The following is an 18,303-nucleotide window of genomic DNA, read 5'->3' as shown; positions in this document are numbered from 1 at the left end:
GCAGTGGTTGCTCAAGTTTTGTACATGGTTTGTTGCTGGTGCTGCTAAATAACCGCAAGCCTAATGCATTATTGGTCGGATAAGCACGAGGCCCAATTGTATTCGATACTACTGTCATAGCTGAAACCTCACGTCCTGGACGACCATTTGACAAGTGAGTAGCGCAAGATGATCTATTGCGAAGAAGACTTGCTGCAAGAATGCTCTGCACTCTGTAAATGCCCCAAAAGTATTCTCTCTTTGCCATTTATGTATAGTGATTGATGTGCTTGAGTTTCCATGGAGGAAATAGATGACTGAATATATAACGTATCTAAGGAGAAGGAAGAAGGCTAAGAATTAAGGTAGGTAGGTTGCGCCTGATTTCAATTCAATTTGTTATTGCTTTGACGTGTGGGAGTAATGCACTTGTATCATCTGTGCTTGCTGAAGCCACAATATATATGCAAATACGTGATAGAAAACAATAAAATCCATACAGTCACGCCAAAGCCATTTAGTTGCTTCAAGCCTGGGTAGCTTGTTAACATGATTATGACATCATGGATATATATTTGACCATGAAGTGTTGCTTGCAAGTAAATGTACGACCTATTCTTGTTCATGTTTTCTAAGGCTCTGGCCGGACCTCGGGTGGGGAGAGCAAGACTTGACCAGTTATTTATTTATTTATTATTATTATTATTATTTTTGGATCAAGAAGACTTGACCAGTTTATAAATTAAAATATGTAAATTTATTTTATATATTAAAATACTGTAAATTTATTATATATATATAGTCCGTTTCAGATACGGACGTCCGCACCGCCTTACGGTGCGGATTTCCCTCCGTTCGCCACCGTACGGCGCCGGCGAGGGCGCGCCTCCACCTCAGCGGACTCCAGCAGCTTCCCCGACCTCTTTTTCATCCCCGGCGAGTCCGCCGAATTCCAGTTTTCCGGCCAGATTGACTTTGTTTGAAGTTTTAGGTGATCTGGCCGGAAAACTGGAATTCGGTGGACTCGCCGGAGATAGAAAGAGGTCGGGAAGCTACTGGAGTCCGCTAGGGTGGAGGCGCGCCCTCGCCGGTGCCGTACGGTGGCTAAAGGAAGGACATCCGCACCTGATAACGTCTGTATATATATATAAAATGATCGAGTTAATGAAAATAGTCCTTATATATTATGTTAATTTTTTTTGCCGAACATTTATTATGGGGGCCTCAAAAAAAATTCGCCTATAGCCTCCGGACACATAGGGCCGGCCCTGCGCTAGACTAATCTTCCGCCGCAAGCACATGAACTGGTAGGAGTTGGGACTCATATTCGGGTTCCATACTAAGTAGCTCGACCAACTTTACCACACCAGGTGGTTTTAGATTTTGAGAGTACAACTTGTACATATAATCATTTCATTTTAAGTGGGTTTGTACGGTTGCCTTTAAGCCTTGATCATTAATGAAATCACAAAATACGTTAGTGGACATGATATACCCCAAATCAAATATTAAAATTTCGATGATCATGGAAATTTCGATTGTCCAAAAAGCTGATATTTCGATGGAAATATCAAGAAATATCGAGATTGATAAAATTTTGGGTGAAAAATGTGAAAGTTATTAAGTGTGTATATTGAAGAATTTGCATGAATCAACCAATATCCCTCTCTAGTAGTGTTGGTTAAGGTGTTTACATTTGGAAATGGCAACCAAGGTTCGAACTTATGACAGAATATCGTCAGTTTCTCATGAATATCGATATTTTAGGTATTTTCCTAAAATATCAGGATATATCGCGATATATCAGGAGTTTCGGACGAGAAATGCTTGAGAAGAGAAAAATGTATCGTTAGATGAGAAAAACGAAAATTTCAACGAAATATCACTGAAATTATGTCCTTGCCTCAAATCACAATCATCGCAAGAACCTAACGAGAGACTCGACATAAAATATGTACATATCCTAATCCTTCCAACCTGTACAAATATTTTACCTAGCAAAGCCCAAATATTTTCGGTTCAAGCCCCAAACTTAGCCCAATTTTTTTTTCGAGTTTAAGCCCGAAACCGAGCCTGCCCCGAATCTGTGAAAGCGTATGCGTCGGAGCAGAGGGAGAGAGAGGAGAGAGCTTCGGCCACGCTGACCTTGTATCAATGCTTTAGATGAAACACAACCCACAGAACCTCAGCGTGAACATAGCTTGATGTTCCTGTTCCAAACCATATAAAAGTATCAACCTTGAAACTTGATACTACTTTGTTCCAGATTCCCCTCCACAAATGCAAGTACCCAGATGGAGAAACTTTATGATACTCAGGAATTCATTGATTCCGTCGACGTGTACGGCGACCCGTTTAGCGTCGTTTCATTCCACTCCTTCTTCATTTGAGAAGAGGAAAGACAAATGGAACTTTGTGAGTTGCTTATCTTTTCAACTAACCAATGTGTGTATTTTGGTTCTTTGTTATGATCCTTAGTTCAATTCTCATTTCAGGAATCAGGGATGTCTGTATTTTCTGTAAATGTTTATTCTTTGTGTTTGTTTGAGGCTTTAATGTTGAAAGAGACATTGGTTTGCAATTTTTAGTGTTGCAAAACAGAGGGAACTTATATATCAGAAGTGATATTAGAAAGGAAAATACTACATTTTCTTAGGACAATGGAGTTGTGGGAGCAATGCTTTTCTTCCTTTTCAATTCTTATTTTCAAAAACTTGATGATTTCAGTTTTATGGGATTGTCCAACACAATCTATCCCTCTATGTTGCCTTGTCTCCTTGAATACGTTTTTGCCATTTAGTTACTGTTTGTACAAGTAGAATGCGTATGAAAACAATTGATTTGGTTTATTTCCATCAGATTTCATTTATGTGAAGTCACACATTGTAGGTGTTCTTTGCCCGCTTTCTTTCCTCTTTAAAATGAGGATGCCATAACTGTTTACTGTTTATTATACGTTTGATGTTTGTTGTCATCTTTAAATTTCATTGTTCTGTGTGAAATTTTTGTTTCAAGACATGGAGAATCTGTTATATAAATTTGTTGGTCTTCTTGTGGTTGATTTCTTGGTTTTAGAAGTGGCCTTGCAAGTCCTGGAGCAAGGTTTAGGCAACTTTTAAAATTGATTGTCGAAATTGATGCATGTATCTACCAAGCTTCAGTAAATGTTAGCTGTTAAAAACGTTTACAATTTTCTCCTCTCGCTCATCAGCTTGCTAGAACTAGCAAACATTCTGTGAGAATAACCAATCAAATGCTTTTGCAGGATGTGAAGAGTTCAGAACAACCATCAAAGGTACTAAAACTTCATGAACAATTATTTGAATAGTAGTAAAGCATAAAAGTACTTGAATATTTGCGAGCTAGAGCTGTAAAAGCTGATACTATCTTCATTCTAGTATTTCCTTTCAATGATTGTGTGTTTTCACATAATAATTCTAGTAGGTATTGTTACTTTTTAAAAGTTGGTGACTTTGGCTGTTTGCTGAAGTACAATCCTAAAATTCTACATTTCATACTTCATTCAAATTCACAATTCTCATCTGTAACTCGAGAAACATTTATTCCTCTGATGATCTCCTATAGAATATTTCAATTCCCAAATTCATCTTTCATTATTGAAAAGTAGGTTGGGAGGAATTTGCATGAGTATTTCCAACAATATAATCTATGTTTGAATTGCTTTTTATTGCCAATTCATTTGTTTGAACAGTTTCCATTGTGTTTCTAGAAGAACAGGAATTCTGATTGTGGTAATCACCTCTACCTATCCTTTTCTCCCGTTGTTGTGGAATGCGGTGCTTCCACACCTTGTGTGGTTCTTTTGGAGTACAATCCCCTGTTGGTCATTAACCTTCTATAACATGTATTAGTATTAAGCCATTCATTATTTACGAGGCTACATAATCTGAATTAGGTTGTCCAACAGTTTAAAATAAATGAATTTAAATATGCATGTCATTCCCTATTTCTCAAGAGAAAAAAAAGGACAAAAAAAAAAACAACCAATTAAAAGAAATCATTCGCTCTTGCCATTGATGGTAAACAGTCATAAGAAAAGGGATTTTATAGTATGCCAACACTTATACCACTCAAGATTTCTGTTGTTCCATCTCAGTGCTTGTGTTTTTCATAGTTTTCCACACCGAGGCATCTCTAACACTTGAATTATGTCAATTTAGAATTTCATCAGATATGCAACTCGTCACAAGCGGGCTGATGCAAAGAAAGCCCTTAAAAATCTCCTCTTCAACTGTGGATACTGCCCTAAAGTGTCATATCAGCACATTCAGGTAGAATGATATATTACTTTTGTTTATATTTCCTTGAGGTGCTCCTATGCTACTGTATCGCACAACTTCAAATGTATTTGTTTTTTTTTTTTTTTCTCACATTATGTTGAATTGTGGATGTGCACATACCATGCTTCGATCGTTGGAATGGCTCTTTCTATTAAATGTTCTCTAGGGGTAAGTGTGGGAGATTTTGATTGAACGGCTATGTTGTAGTGAACTTGGTTTGGGATATGAATATACCTTTATGTATATAGTGCCATTGGAAAAGATATCTCAAACACAGTGATGAAGATTTATTTATTTGTTTACTTTTTAATTTATTTTGATTCTAGAACCTAGAAATGTCCAATGTTGTCAATCATGATGATATTTGCATAGTTTTCTAAGGGCCTTGTAGAAAATATAGAACACAAAGGATCCTTGCAAAGTGTATGAAGTATATGAATCACACATGCACTCTCAGATTCACTCTCCTACATATTATTTGTGTTTTAATTCCAATACCTCTACCCCATCATGTGTCAGAGGCAGAAACATTTGCGTCTTAATTTTTGTGTTTTGGAGTCTGCATGATATCTGCTAATTGCATATGACTAAACTGCAGTTTTTATTTTCATGTACTAATATGTGGTATGTTTCTACTGCTAAAAGGCTGAAGATGCTTCAGGTAGCTCACCTAAAAATCATAGATCAAACTCTTATCGACATGCTCAGAAATCCCACCACAAGAAAATGAAACGTAAGCTTTCTTCTATTTTCTTTCTTGAATGCTTTTCTTTTTATCTTTCTTTTTCTGTCTTGCATCACTAATACCATTTAGCGTCAATTATTATTGGGGAAAATGCCCATTTAGTACTAATTTAAACCCCTTATTTCTCATTCCAATGATAATCTTTTTCATTAGCCCATTTCAATATATGGTAATATTTTTTATGCCCAAATGCATAAATCTTTACTAAGGTCTTAATAAACCATATTATTTAAATACTATTTTACCCTCACCCTTTAAACATGCATAGAGAGAGAAAGTGGAAGAGAGAGAATAATTGGCCGGAACCTCACCGGACTTCGGTCAACGGCCGCCGGATTCCGGTCACCGGACTTTGATTGCCGGATTTCCCCGGTCGCCGGATTCCGGTCACCGGTAACTTGGTTATTGACCCCCAATAACTCAATTTTTCTCCGGTCACCGGTAACTCGGTTACTGACCCCCAGCCCAATAACTCGGTTACTGACCCCCAATAATCAGTTACTGACCCCTAATAATCAACTTATTTCAGCTTAATGTAATAGAAAAGAAGATTTACCATAAGATAATCGAATTACTAACCCTAATAATCGAGTTACTGACCTCAATAACTTTTAATTTTCAGTTACTGACACCTAATAATCACTTAATTTTCAGTTACTGACACCTAATAATCACTTATTAACCCTCAATAATCAGGTTACAAACCTCAAATAATAACTTACTGACCTCAATAATCATTTATCAATCCTCAATTACTGACCCTAATATTCAAATGTAAGGATTAAAAAAAAAAAAATACTCTAACTGACTTGAACTGGTCACCCATATTTCTTCTCTGGGCACCCACCTTCCCCGACGGCGAGCACACCGGCCTCCTCCACCTTGCAAATCCATTTCTGGTTGGAAATTAGGGTTTGGGTAGAGAGAGAGAGAGAGAGAGAGAGGAGGATGTGGATATTTTCGTCGCCGGATCTGGATTCAAATCTGATTTCTCATGGACTGGACATGGAGTGTCGCTGTCTAAACCGAGCTTCGTCGCCGTCGAGGTCGAGGAGCGTTGCCGTCCAGGCCGAGGTTAGTCGTGTCGAGGCCGAGGAGCGTTGCCGTCCAGGCCAAGGTTAGTCGCCGTCGAGGCCGAGTTTCGTCGTGTCGAGGCCAAGGAGCGTCGCCGGCGTGGCTGAGGAGCGTCGCCTTCGAGGCTTCGGCGGTTAATACAGAGAGAGAGAGAGAGAGAGCGATACAGAGAGAGATCGGAGGTCTAAGAGAGAGAAGAGGACATACTCGTAATTTTATTAAAAATCATTGGAATAGGCTAAGAGAAAAAATTTACATTGAAGCGGGTATTAAAATTCCTGTTTTTGTGCATTTGGGCATTTTCCCTTATTATTGTCTATTTGTATCACGTATTTTGATATAATGTATGTAAGCTTTCTTTTGACTCTGCATGCATGTAAGCAAACATCAATTTTTTTTTTGTTGGTTCCAAAATTTGAATGGGTTTAGATATGTTTGTGATAGTGATATTGTTTTCGAGTGTCGTCTGAAGACCATGTTGTCACTTTTGTTTAATGAATTCTGTGTATTAGAAAGTAAATTTGCATGAGACACTAGTGTGGTTATTGCAAATTTTCTCAGAGATGCACGCTTTTCAAGGCAGACCTTGTTAGAGATATTTTTGCTGGATGTGGATTGATTTGACAGAGCTGATTTTGCTTGCTTAGCTGGTAGATGTGTTGTTTTAAAGGTGATACCTCTTGTTCAGCTGCAATCGTAAATCCCTTTCCTAATTGTATAGGTTGCTTGCCTTTAATAAGAGACTATGGAGTAGTTCACTGAAGAACAAAATCCAACACACGAATTAGATCCCCACAATTATTATCAAAACTTCTTTTCCACAAAACTACCCAAGACATGGTTAGCACTTAACACACTGCTCGTATTATATTTCCTACACAGGCTCAGACACAGTGTGAATGCTATAGCAGCTATGAAACCAATGGTTTGGACTTCCAGCCTCTCCTTGAAAATTATGCCCTGTTCAAAAGAAATATTAAAAGGAGTCTTATTCTGCTGTATCAAATCAGAGGTACTAACCCTTACCATGAGCAACTGTACGAGTAAGAATTTTTACCTTTGGAGTTTGGACGGTATATAATCCACTAAGCTGCTATCATATCCATTTCGGAAATGTGCTTTGGGCTTGTGGCACTTTGATGTAAAGTTAAAATTACCTGAAAGTTTTGTCATTCCAGTCCACCCTTCAAGCTTGGGTATCCATTCTTTAGACTCAAGTACTCAGCTATATGTGGATCTCACTATACTTAACATTATACAATTGAAAGTGACTGCTCTACTTTCAAATCAGTGGGTTTCAGTTTGCTCTTCCCCTGGTATTATTGCCCTGTAAAAGTTACCCTTTTAAGGGGTTGGCTTCTAGGTAGCATAGGAAATTCATTTATTTCTTTCCCTGCTACGTAGTGGTCGATATGCTCCTATCCTTCTGGATGAGATAAGGTGGGAAGGGGAATGAGATTGACATTTACATATCTCCTGAATTATATGACGCGTATGTAAAAACCCTAGAATTCTAGTTTCCATCTTCTAGACTCTGATCTACTATAAGCTAAGTACATATTTTGTGGGTAATAACTTATATAAAACATAAATTATACAGCTTTTAGTGCTGGTGTATATTGTATTATCGTCATCCCTTGCAATGTTTTCATCAATGTCTAATATTTAGTGACATGTACTTGAGAAGGCAGCAAATGCTTGTCTGAATTATATGGGTGCAGAGAATTGAAAAGTTGCAATCCCAAATATAAAACTTTATCATAAAAACCTGCAGTACATGTATGATGTAGCTATTATCTGTGAAGAATTTCCAAATATTTGACACCTGATCAAATATAAGCATAGTTCAGAAATTTATATCTCCTAGTGATCTTATTGTGAAAAGCAATAGATTTTAGGAAGAATGTAATAACCACATGTTTTTCTCTGCTGGTTGGTTGACTAAGAAAAAACAATTTAAGATTCATTATTGGCATCCTAAGTTCCTAACTATGATTTTTTTTTTCTTTTACGTCTTCAGGCAAGCTCAAAAGAGAGAGTTTCTCTGATGACGAAAACCATCCGGAGACAATCTTTCAGGCGACATATGGCAAGAGATGGTACACTTGGTCTTTTAACGCACAACATAACTCTTTTCAAGATTCATCATATGGCTTTGAGTGGAGAGAGCCTTCAAGCTGGAAAGATACAAAGAAAAGTTGGGAAAACATTAGTGGCATAGAGACTGACGATGAAGAATGTACCATAGGATCAAGTTCTGATAGAAAAATTCTTGGTCTCCCTTCGACAGGTCCTTTAAAGACCGAAGATGTTAAAAAAGCGTAAGTTTTTTAGTGCTTTTTCAATAATTTAGCAGGAAGCGGGTATCTGATATATTCGACAGTTTCTCTAGTAGTTATTGAAACTTCTTATTCTATCTGGCAGTTTCCATTTATCAGCTTTAAAATGGCATCCTGACAAGCATCAAGGATCTTCACAGGTCAGTTTTTGATCTCATGATCTTTGGTTAATTTTACGAATTTAATGTCCTTCAATATCAAATGGGTTACTAAAGGAATATCATGTCAGCCTATCATCTACTAAGCTTATCCAACACTGCAACATGTATGGTTCAAAGGAATTTTTATATTAGTAAAATCCTTTTTTAGTTTTTTTTTATTTTTATTTTTTTGGTTCAGATTGTATAGGCCATTGTGACTGAATATAATGTATATGAATCAATGAATCATCACCTATATAACCAGATAAACTTGGGGACCACCTTTTGTGTGAGTGTCCAACCCTCTGATATGGGTCATGTCTAGCCTCAAGAAACAAAGCTGCTTACATCCCTTCCATTCTGTTTGTTTAGACTTCAGAGTGATAGATGACTGTTGAAACAAAAAGAAGCGATAATGACTTGCACGTTTTTCTTTTCTTTTTAACACTAAAATATAAAACATCATCTCATGCTTCAATGCATACGTCATACTGAAATTGGACAGTGTGATGTGGACTGATGAAAGTTTAGAATGCCAAAAATGAAGAATTTATCAGCATATACAATGAAATAATCTTTCTCATCTTTTGAATCATCATATTAATACAGCTAGGCATAAATACTTCCCTGACTTCTGATTGATCCTGAGAGAAGCCAACAGGCATTGTTAGAAGTTCAATGTTTGCATTCTCCATCTTGCACAGCATGATGACTTGTTTCGCTTCACCCCCTTTGTTCAACTTTTTGTTCTCTCCTTTGTGCGCCAGTCCCTCTTGCTTTGCAGAATTTATGTCCAAATCATTTTGTGATTTATGTTTGGGAATTCCTCTGTTTTGTTCTTTCATGTATAGTACTCTCTGTAACCTACTTCTGCCTCTTTGCAGGAAATGGCAGCAGAGAAATTTAGGCATTGTGTCAATGCGTACAATTCTCTGTGCAATGCATTATCCTCAGCATAACCTGGTGCAATAGGTCTGGTTTGTTTGTAACAGTTTCCACCAGGGCTCATAATAACAATGGAGCTTTATTGTACTTATTATGGTTTAATTAATATATTTCTTTTCATTCTCCACATTTCTTTTCTTCTCTTTAAGAAACATTTCCAAGTAGTACCCAACCAAGATGTCCACAGCTGGTCAGGCAAGCTGGGCCGAGGAGACTATTGTTCCCAACTTATCATCATATGTGAGTGGTACCATTTCAAATTCAATTTCAAACAAAATTATTAATGTTAGTACTGTGAAGTTGGTAATTTCCTTGAAATTTCTTAGTTGAAAGTACTCTGGAGTCGGAGAACTATTAGTTGAGAGTTGCTTGTGACGCGTCTCACACAATGAACTAATTCGACTGAGTCTAGCGATGTGTTTCACGTAATGAACTAATTCGACTGGCTCAAGCTATGCATTTCACACAATGTGCTAATTGGACGTCTCAAGCGTTATAGCTATGTAGCTTCAGTACTTTGCAACACCATAGGATACTGCAAAGAGAATGTTAAAAAGGTCCAAAGATTCCAATCAAAAGTGGAAATGTTCTCCAAAAGTCACACCAGTTTCAGTTGAAAAACTTTAAAAGAAGGATGAGTAGTACATTCAACTGATTCAAACTTTCTACCTAAAAGTGGTGCCCCAAACTCAATTAATCTCTTTCATCTTCCTCAATCTCACAGGACAACCCAGATTCTACATTTTACATCAAATTCGAAAGTGAGAATTAACTTCTCCCCAACCCTTCAAATCGAGAAACACCTCCCCTAACATCTACTCCTTGATCTCTCTCTAACCAACCCAACAAGGCAACAGCATTACCTAAAAGCAAAGCAGAACAACAGAGGAAGCCACCATGAACCCATAGATAACAATCAAGAACCCAAAATGCAGAGCCCAGTTCCTCTTAAACTTGCCAAAATAACTCTCAGGCGGCTCCTGATAATGAATCTCGAACTCATTATCCCCAATCCCATCAAACTCATGCCCTCCTCCACCATTAGCCCCCAGCCTCATCTTCATCTCCCTCAGCTTCTCAGTCGCCAACCCCAGCGTCAGCTTGTGGCATCTCCTCTGGTACTTGAAGCCATTGATGCATCTAAGCGTCTGAGCGACGGAGACGTAGAAGATGAGGTGGGACAGGGAGAGGAGGACGATGGGAACCCAGCAGTGGCGACATTGGAGGCGGGAGGAGGAGGACTGGGCGAGGAAGACGAGGGCGAGGAAGAGGAAGAAGAGCTGGAAGAGCTTCTGGAGCTCCTTCTTTTGGAGGTCGATGGATCGCTTCTTCTCGAGGGTCTTCTCGAAGTGGAGTTGGATGATGGTGTTGAGGGCTTGCAGGGCTGTCTCCTTTGGGATTGAGGAGTGGTGGTGGTGGGTTTCGTAGTCCGCCATTGGAGACAAGCTATAGCTTTTTAGCTTAGAGAAGTGAAGCTTGAGTTGCAGCGACTAGAAGATGTAGCTTGGTGTTGATGAGTTTGTGGGTTGTAATAAGTTGAAGTGTGGAACTGTGGGAGTTTTGGCTCGGATCTCGAAAATAGTTTTTATCTTTTTGAATTTTTTTTGGAGGAAATTTTTTAAATGGTGTCCCAAATTAAAACAATTTATCATTTTGACATCTTGTTTCCAAATTTTGACATCTTGTCTTCAATGAATTTTGAAAACTATGATAATGGTATCTCAACACTTAAACATAATTGAACATTAGTTCCCTCCATGATTAACACTATTAAGTTGGACTTTATCCATAAGCAAAATTGTCTTTTCATGTTTTCCCTCCCTAAATCTTTTCCCTCCAGAATAATGTCTATTTTCCCATCAATATCAGAATTTGTGGTGAGCCATGTGTTGGATTCAGACAAAAATTAGAGACATCTTGAAATTATAATACACCATTGGCCATTATCCATCATTAAAAGTAGTTTTTTTGCAACCCACCGGTGAGAGAAAGAATCAATATTGATTAAAATGCATTTTGTATCAAGTACAGAAGTTCATGAAACATAGATACTTAATAGAACAATCAAAGATAACTAGGTAATATGACTCACATTCATAGTGATATCTTCAGGTCGAGAAACTCTAACAGTGTGTTTGGATGCAGCTGAATTCCCGAGAATTTAATCAAAACTAAGGAATTCCCAATTCCTTAAAACTGTTTCCCCCGTTTAGATTCTTATCGCTAATTCCACGAGAAAATAATCGTGGAATTTGGAAGCTTAAATTCCCGACTTGAATTCCTCACAAAATAAGTGTCATTTGTCAATTCCCGTAACTGAGGTTGGTCTAAATACAAATTCTTGTCATTTTAAAACTCTACATCATGAAATCCAAACAATGAAATTCTCAATTAATGAAATTTAAATTCATGGAATTGTAATTCCCATGATTTTGAAATTTCTATGAAAATTAAAATTATTTTATCCAAACACGACGTAATTCAACCGATAAAGTTTGTGGAGAGAAAACATGAAGAGACAATTTTTCCCATGGACAAAGTCCAACTTAACGATGTCAATCACGGAGGGAACTAATGTTGGGTTGGGTTTAAATGTTGAGGTACAATTATCATAGTTTTTAGGATTGAGATGTCAAAATGATGAATGGACTTAACTTAAGACACCATTTGAAAAAATTCCTCTGTTTTTTGACCGGATTAACAAGTTGCCAAAAAATGAGATTTATTTGTTTATGGATTTATTTTCCTAGCATACTCCATAGTCCCATGATGTATAGTTGTATACCAAGATTTTTATTTTCATTGAAATGTATATAGGACATTAATGGTAAATAATCGATAGCTTTAAATGGAACGACAAATTTTTTAACCGAATAAATATACCCATTTGTCTTTTCGAATACAAAAGATTACAAATGTACCATTTCTTGATTAGTCGTGACATGTTTATTAAGTGATCTAACTAAATAGTAGAGAAGTTACGTATTTAAATCTCGTTGACAACGTGGTAGGAAAAAAAAAAATTAAACATAACATCACTCCTGATGCCAACATGTGAAGATTTCTTAGGTTCTTATTGTATGATTCGGAAAAGTCATTGCCAAACTACGTACTAATCATCTTATCGATGACAATCACTAACTAATGTCATCGCCTACGAACCTTATATGTCTCAAAGTAAGATCTAAAACGAGCTGCCGCCAAACTACGTATGAACATTTACCTGATTTCATTGCTGCCAACACTAACCAATCGGCCCATTTAAATCAGAGAATCAAATGACGAATCGTCCTATTTTTGGTAACTGTCCACAAATCGCCAATAATACCAAACAATCTAACAAATAGGAAAATAAGATTAGAACACAAAGAAAATGATTTTAATTGCCATGCTAACCCTACTCAAGAATCTACGTGAATAGAAATCCTAGATTACTGCCAACAAGGTGCTTAACGAACCCTAATTCTAGTATAGATGCACCGAAAAAAGAAGTTTCAATATTCATGTAAAGTACTGTGAAGATTGTAATTTAGTTTACTGTATAAAACTAATGCGTCTTGATACTGAAAAAATTCCCATTCAACAGAAAAGGAGAAACAGCACTCGAGTAGAATCCGAAAGCATATGGAATAAAGATATTACCAAGAAGTTAGTTTCCTCAGTCTTCCTGGTTTAACCTTGAATTTGCCGTTGAGGCCACTCTATTCTGTCGCCCCAACCCATTCAGAGTCATCAGCAGTGAACTTCATAAACAAACAGATTGGCCTAACAGTAACACCACATAAATCGACTTCAAAAACAATTCTAACCTAAAGCCAGATAATTACAGACAAGCATGAACTCTTTTCATTTTTGTATAAAATATGACGAGGATTACAGTGAAGGGGTATATAACCAACTTTACTCAACAAGCAAATTAACCATAATACAATGCGATTAGCATGAACATAAGAGAACCATAAATTTCATGTATGAGAATCATACTTTTACAAACAGGTTAAACCATCCAAAAGCCACATAACAGCCAACTACAATATCCCTCCTTTTATTCTCTCCCTACACTACCATCTTCTATTCAACAAAGGCCCTTCAACAAACGACGAAAGTATTTGTTTCTAGGATCCCATTTTACACTGCACTAAAACAAAACAAAACAAACTTCTCAACAGTTCTCAAAACTACATTTGAACAACAACCATGTGGTAACCAGAAATTGGAAACCAACTCACTTCAAAAACAAGACACATCAACTTAAGCTTTAGTAACTCACTTAACCTCAACTCATAATTGCCACTGAAGGATTATCTTGTTCCATTGGAGAAGGATTAGCAGCCACAATCCGATAACCATCTCCAGCAACATCTCCCACTCCCTCTATGCTTCCATTATCTCCTTGAATCTTCTCAACGTTCTGACTATCACCATTCTGAGTCGCTGATTCTGGCTGCTGCTGCTGCTCTTCTTGCCCACTCATCATATGCATCAGTAGCTCCTCAGGCCTCAAATCATAATTCTTATCAGCTTGATTCTCACCCTTACTATTCTTCTTGTTGTACAAAGAATCAAGCATCTCAACATAAGCACATGTCTTTGAATCCTCGGGCCTTTTCTTGTTGCTATCTTTCAATCTTCTGTAGTACTTGTTTATGTTCTCCCACTTCTCCTTGCACCTTTTGGCATTCCGGTCATAACCAAGCTTTTTCATTGATGCTGCGATCTCCTCCCACAAATGGCCTTTACTTCCATTTTCTTGATATTGCAAATCATAATTAGATCTCAACCTAATCAAATCTGAAACTTCTTCTCTTGGCCACCTTGTAGAATTAGTAGGTGTACGACTTCTACCATTATTCTTGTCTGGCGATTCCAAACTCCTACGCACAAGCTCCCAATCTTCATCCTTTTTCTGCTTTTCAGAAACTGTATTGGCCACAGATGAGTTAGCAGGCATTTGAACTCGGACTGCAGATGCTTGCACCGGCAGTTGCGCCGAGGATACTTGATTTGGTAATTGAACTGAACACGCTTGCAATGGCAAATGCACAGAGGACGGTTGATTTGGAATTTGAACTGAGCATGATTGGCTTGGCAAATTCACTGAGGCTGCTTGTTCTGAAAACTTTTGCAAAAATGCAAGAACAGCAGCATCTTTTGCAGCTGCAACAGACCTCTCTTGAGCTAGGAGCTCTCTTTCTCTCTCAATTCTAGTCAATTCTTGCATCTTCCACGCCTCTTCTCTAGCTATCCGTTCTTGTTCATACTTGTCCAACACCTCCACAAACTTGGTCTGCAAATTCTCTTGCTTGTCGATCACTTGCTTCATCAACTTCTCAAAGAACTCAGTCACCCTCCTCTTCTTCTTGTGCGTGCCTTCAGACTCTTTACTTGAACACGATGTGGTGGGAGTCGAGTTGTCAACAAAACTAGAAAGCTGGTGTTGCATCGAAGAACACGGGATTGCATTTGAAACACCATCCTTTGGGCTCGCTGCTGCTGTTTCAGCTGTAGAAGCTTGAACTGTTTCAGCGGGAGGAGGATGTTCAGAATGGTGTTGTTCTATAGCCTCCAATTGCTCAAAGTACTTATATGTCTTGCCAGCTGATCGAGCACCCCGTGATTCTCTAGTCCTTTTGTGGTACTTGTATATGTTCTCAAATTTCTCCTTGCATTTTTTGGCGTCTCTACTATATCCAGCCTCTCCCATTTTCCTAAACACAATCCCAAAAAATCCATCTTTCTTACTTCAATTACACAGAATTCTAATTTAATTTCCTAGTAATCAGTAACCGAACATTTTACCGGTGACCTACTATGAACAACTGTAAATATAATCCAAGTTGAAATCTTTAAAGAAAATGCAAACTTAACCCAAAAATCTCGAATTTATGTTGTACAAAGACAACATACGACTGCAAAGAAACAACCATGACTCCATGTCCAACCATTCAAAGCCCAAGTCAATAAAACAGAGCAAAAAAACTCACCTGGAAACCTCTTCCCAGAGAGGCAATTTAGGGCTGGCTGCCTTGAACTCCGCGTCCATATCTGACCTTATCTTCAGCAGAGCCAGCGTCTCCGGCCGAGGCCAACGGTTACCGGCCCAGTTCCGGTAACCCTGCTCCAGCCCAGCTCTCTCTTCCTCCTCGAGCCCAACTGAGACCGACCCACCATCGCCGGCGACCTCCTCGGCACTCCGGTCGGTTGTGGGTGAGCTTGGATTGACCGGGAAAGTTGAATTTTCCAGCATCCCGTAAGATTTTACAGTTTGTAACAGCTGAGAGATTTGCCGAAGGAAAGAAGGTGAATTTGGTGGTGGTTGCTACTGCTTGGGTAAGTGGGTAAAATTTTGCAGAGGGTACTTTAAGAACTGAGCTCGCGCATTTTCATTTGTTCTCTCAGTCGGTAATTGCTATGGGTCAATTAGGGTTTCTTCTTCTTCTTTTATTCCCTACTCTTGGGTAAATAAAGAAAATACTTTTTTTTTCTTTGGAGTAAAAAATTAGGGTTTCTTTTTTATTGGTGGCAGTAAAAACTAGGGTTTGTGAGGGTAATGGGTGAAGTATAAGACGTAAATTTACAGGTGAGGTTGTCGACGTGGCGGGATCTGATTGGGAGACGGTGGATTAATGATTGATTTTTTAGGTTTGACATTGGAACTTGGAGGCATTATCATGTTTGACTTTTGGTCAACATTAGTTGGCTTTGATGGATAAGTGAAACATTTGGAGGCGAGGGTAAAAGTGGAAATTGAAAAAAATGGAGGAGGTGGGAGATTGGGAACAAACTGGGGACAACCAAGTTGGTTGGATTTTTAGTTTTCTTGTGTTTGCGGATGAATTAGGCTGAAAAGCCGAAGGACAGGTAAGCCCTTTTTGGTCTTTTGCGGTCTGCTAGGTTTTGATTCTTTGGCTTTCATACGGCTACTTTTGATTGTTTGTTGTAAGGTTAGATTCATTTTTCTTGTGATGGTTTTTATCGGTTTACTGGTTTGTACATCTCTATGTTACTGGTTTACATTATGTCTAATTTCAGTGTTTTTCTATTATTACTGTTTTGAAATGGGAATGGCCAAGTTTGTTTGTTTGAAGAAACCGAAACATTTGATCGTTTGGAGGTAAAATTTTAAATTGTGTTTAACAAATGAGTCATATGTGTAAATAGTATCTTAGAATTGATTTCATTTTCATCATAACAAAACTGACTTAAAGACAACGACTCAAATCAGGTTGCCATCAATTTTTTTCCAACCATTTGATCTCATCTTATTAGAAACCGAAACATTTGATCTTCATCATAGCAAAACTGACAAACAATTGTTAAAGACAACGACTCAAATCACGTTGCCATCAATTTTTTCCAACCAAGACCCGACTTGATCTCATCTTATTAGGTAGTTTGAATCACATACCACAAACATTAACGCAACGTGACAAATGTTGTTCAAATCAAATACAGGCAGCAGCCGAGACCAGACCTAATAAATAACAACGGAGATCGAAATCATCAAACGTAACACTTCCCACTAAACCATGCTAGACTATCAGACTAGCAAAGTCAGCAACCTAGGTCTCATTGACCTAAAGTTAGCAAACTACTGTCTTTGCGCCAAGAGCCCCATTTTCAGGTATACACTCCTCTTCTTCGTACATCAAATCTATTACTAGAATACTTTAATGCTATATTTTTTTTTTTTGAGAGAAAGGATGAACGACCTTCTATTCAATAAAGATTGAAATTATAAATATATGACTTACCCCAAATGGGTCACATAAGAATCAAGCCGTGAGGCCACCCTAAAACAACCTATTGTAATCACCATATGATGAAGCACAAGAGAACAAAGATAAACAAGAACCCAAAATTTGCTAGCAATCAAGCTTATTGACTCGGGTTCAACAATGACAGATCGAAAACCTAAAAACTAGATTAAAAATCCTAAGTAGACCAGGCCCAAACAGGATCGGACCTAGCCCTTTAACGCAGCCCATAGAAGCCCAGATGAGGCCTAGTACATACACCATCGTCAGCCACCCACCGTGCCTCACCCGTTTGGATCTCGCCTTTGTCTCCACCCCCAGAACGATTGGAACAGAGATTGAAAGGCAGCTCCATTCAACAACCATACAAATTGAACACCATTAACTTTAACTACCATCAACTACCGCTTCTGATCATAGATTAAAAGCCAGCGCCTTACACAGCATTGCGAATCCCAGCCATGCGCTATGACCGCCTCCTCCACCGATGGAACCCAACGTACCAAACCTCAACAAACCTCTCACAGACCACAAAAACTAGAGGTCAAAGACCTAGCCACACTCCCTACCCACAAGGGGTGGATAATGGAGTCTCGTCCGACGGCAAAGCGAGGCACGCCGCCAAACAGGAAGATAGAAAAGTCGTGTTCGCTCTCTAGGGTATGAGGGAGAGAGCAACGTAAGTAATGTTATATTTTTTTTCATTTTCAATATATGCCATATATATTTTCAGGAAAATTGGGAACAATAACACTACAATCCTAGATGGAAGGAAAATGAAAGAGATCTTCCAACAACTATTAACGTTTCCTCTCTTCACAACTTAAGAACAATTCATATGCCCAGTCTAAGGGCTCGCCCTTGCAGCGAACTAATGAGACGTGACAGAAGGAACTGAGTGTCTGGTGGTGAGTCTAATCAGTGTGATGCTTGTGGTAGATTTGCATAGTGGCCTTGTTGGGGAAGGACATCAGGGGGATGAAAGGAATGCATGTGGTGCTGGTGTCATATCACCCTTTGCGG

The 18,303-nt window shown here is 38.3% G+C and overlaps 3 protein-coding genes across 3 annotated transcripts; 1 reads left to right on the top strand and 2 right to left on the bottom strand.

The window, feature by feature from the left end:
* Positions 1–2,038: 2,038 nt before the first annotated feature.
* On the top strand, positions 2,039–9,964 carry LOC101290891. Its single transcript, XM_004306553.1, has 7 exons — positions 2,039–2,394; positions 3,245–3,274; positions 4,161–4,271; positions 4,926–5,013; positions 8,120–8,420; positions 8,524–8,578; positions 9,463–9,964. Exons 1-7 carry the CDS (start codon positions 2,260–2,262, stop codon positions 9,535–9,537), a joined length of 795 nt encoding a protein of 264 aa, XP_004306601.1. The 5' UTR covers positions 2,039–2,259; the 3' UTR covers positions 9,538–9,964.
* Positions 9,965–10,386: 422 nt separating this feature from the next.
* On the bottom strand, positions 10,387–11,022 carry LOC101315375. Its single transcript, XM_004306552.1, has one exon. The coding sequence runs from the start codon at positions 10,957–10,959 to the stop codon at positions 10,387–10,389; it is 573 nt and encodes a 190-aa protein (XP_004306600.1). The 5' UTR covers positions 10,960–11,022.
* Positions 11,023–13,464: 2,442 nt separating this feature from the next.
* LOC101315082 (trihelix transcription factor GT-2-like) lies at positions 13,465–15,893 on the bottom strand. The gene is made up of 2 exons (XM_004306551.1): positions 15,508–15,893; positions 13,465–15,231 (listed from the first exon to the last, which is right to left on the bottom strand). Exons 1-2 carry the CDS (start codon positions 15,768–15,770, stop codon positions 13,800–13,802), a joined length of 1,695 nt encoding a protein of 564 aa, XP_004306599.1. The 5' UTR covers positions 15,771–15,893; the 3' UTR covers positions 13,465–13,799.
* Between the last annotated feature and the right edge of the window lie 2,410 nt (positions 15,894–18,303).

This window comes from Fragaria vesca, linkage group LG7, assembly GCF_000184155.1.
Source record: "Fragaria vesca subsp. vesca linkage group LG7, FraVesHawaii_1.0, whole genome shotgun sequence".
Taxonomy (NCBI): Eukaryota; Viridiplantae; Streptophyta; class Magnoliopsida; order Rosales; family Rosaceae; genus Fragaria; species Fragaria vesca.
Note: the sequence above shows the minus strand (reverse complement) of the source record. Positions and strands in the feature narration are given on the sequence as shown.

Coding starts and splice junctions, on each gene's coding strand:
- LOC101315082 (XM_004306551.1), bottom strand. CDS start 15,770: ATGCTGGAAAATTCAACTTTCCCGGTCAATCCAAGCTCACCCACAACC. Junction 15,232..15,507: donor CTCTGGGAAGAGGTTTCCAG/GTGAGTTTTTTT, acceptor GATTGTGTTTAG/GAAAATGGGAGAGGCTGGAT.
- LOC101290891 (XM_004306553.1), top strand. CDS start 2,260: ATGCAAGTACCCAGATGGAGAAACTTTATGATACTCAGGAATTCATTG. Junction 2,395..3,244: donor GGAAAGACAAATGGAACTTT/GTGAGTTGCTTA, acceptor ATGCTTTTGCAG/GATGTGAAGAGTTCAGAACA. Junction 4,272..4,925: donor TGTCATATCAGCACATTCAG/GTAGAATGATAT, acceptor TACTGCTAAAAG/GCTGAAGATGCTTCAGGTAG.
- LOC101315375 (XM_004306552.1), bottom strand. CDS start 10,959: ATGGCGGACTACGAAACCCACCACCACCACTCCTCAATCCCAAAGGAG.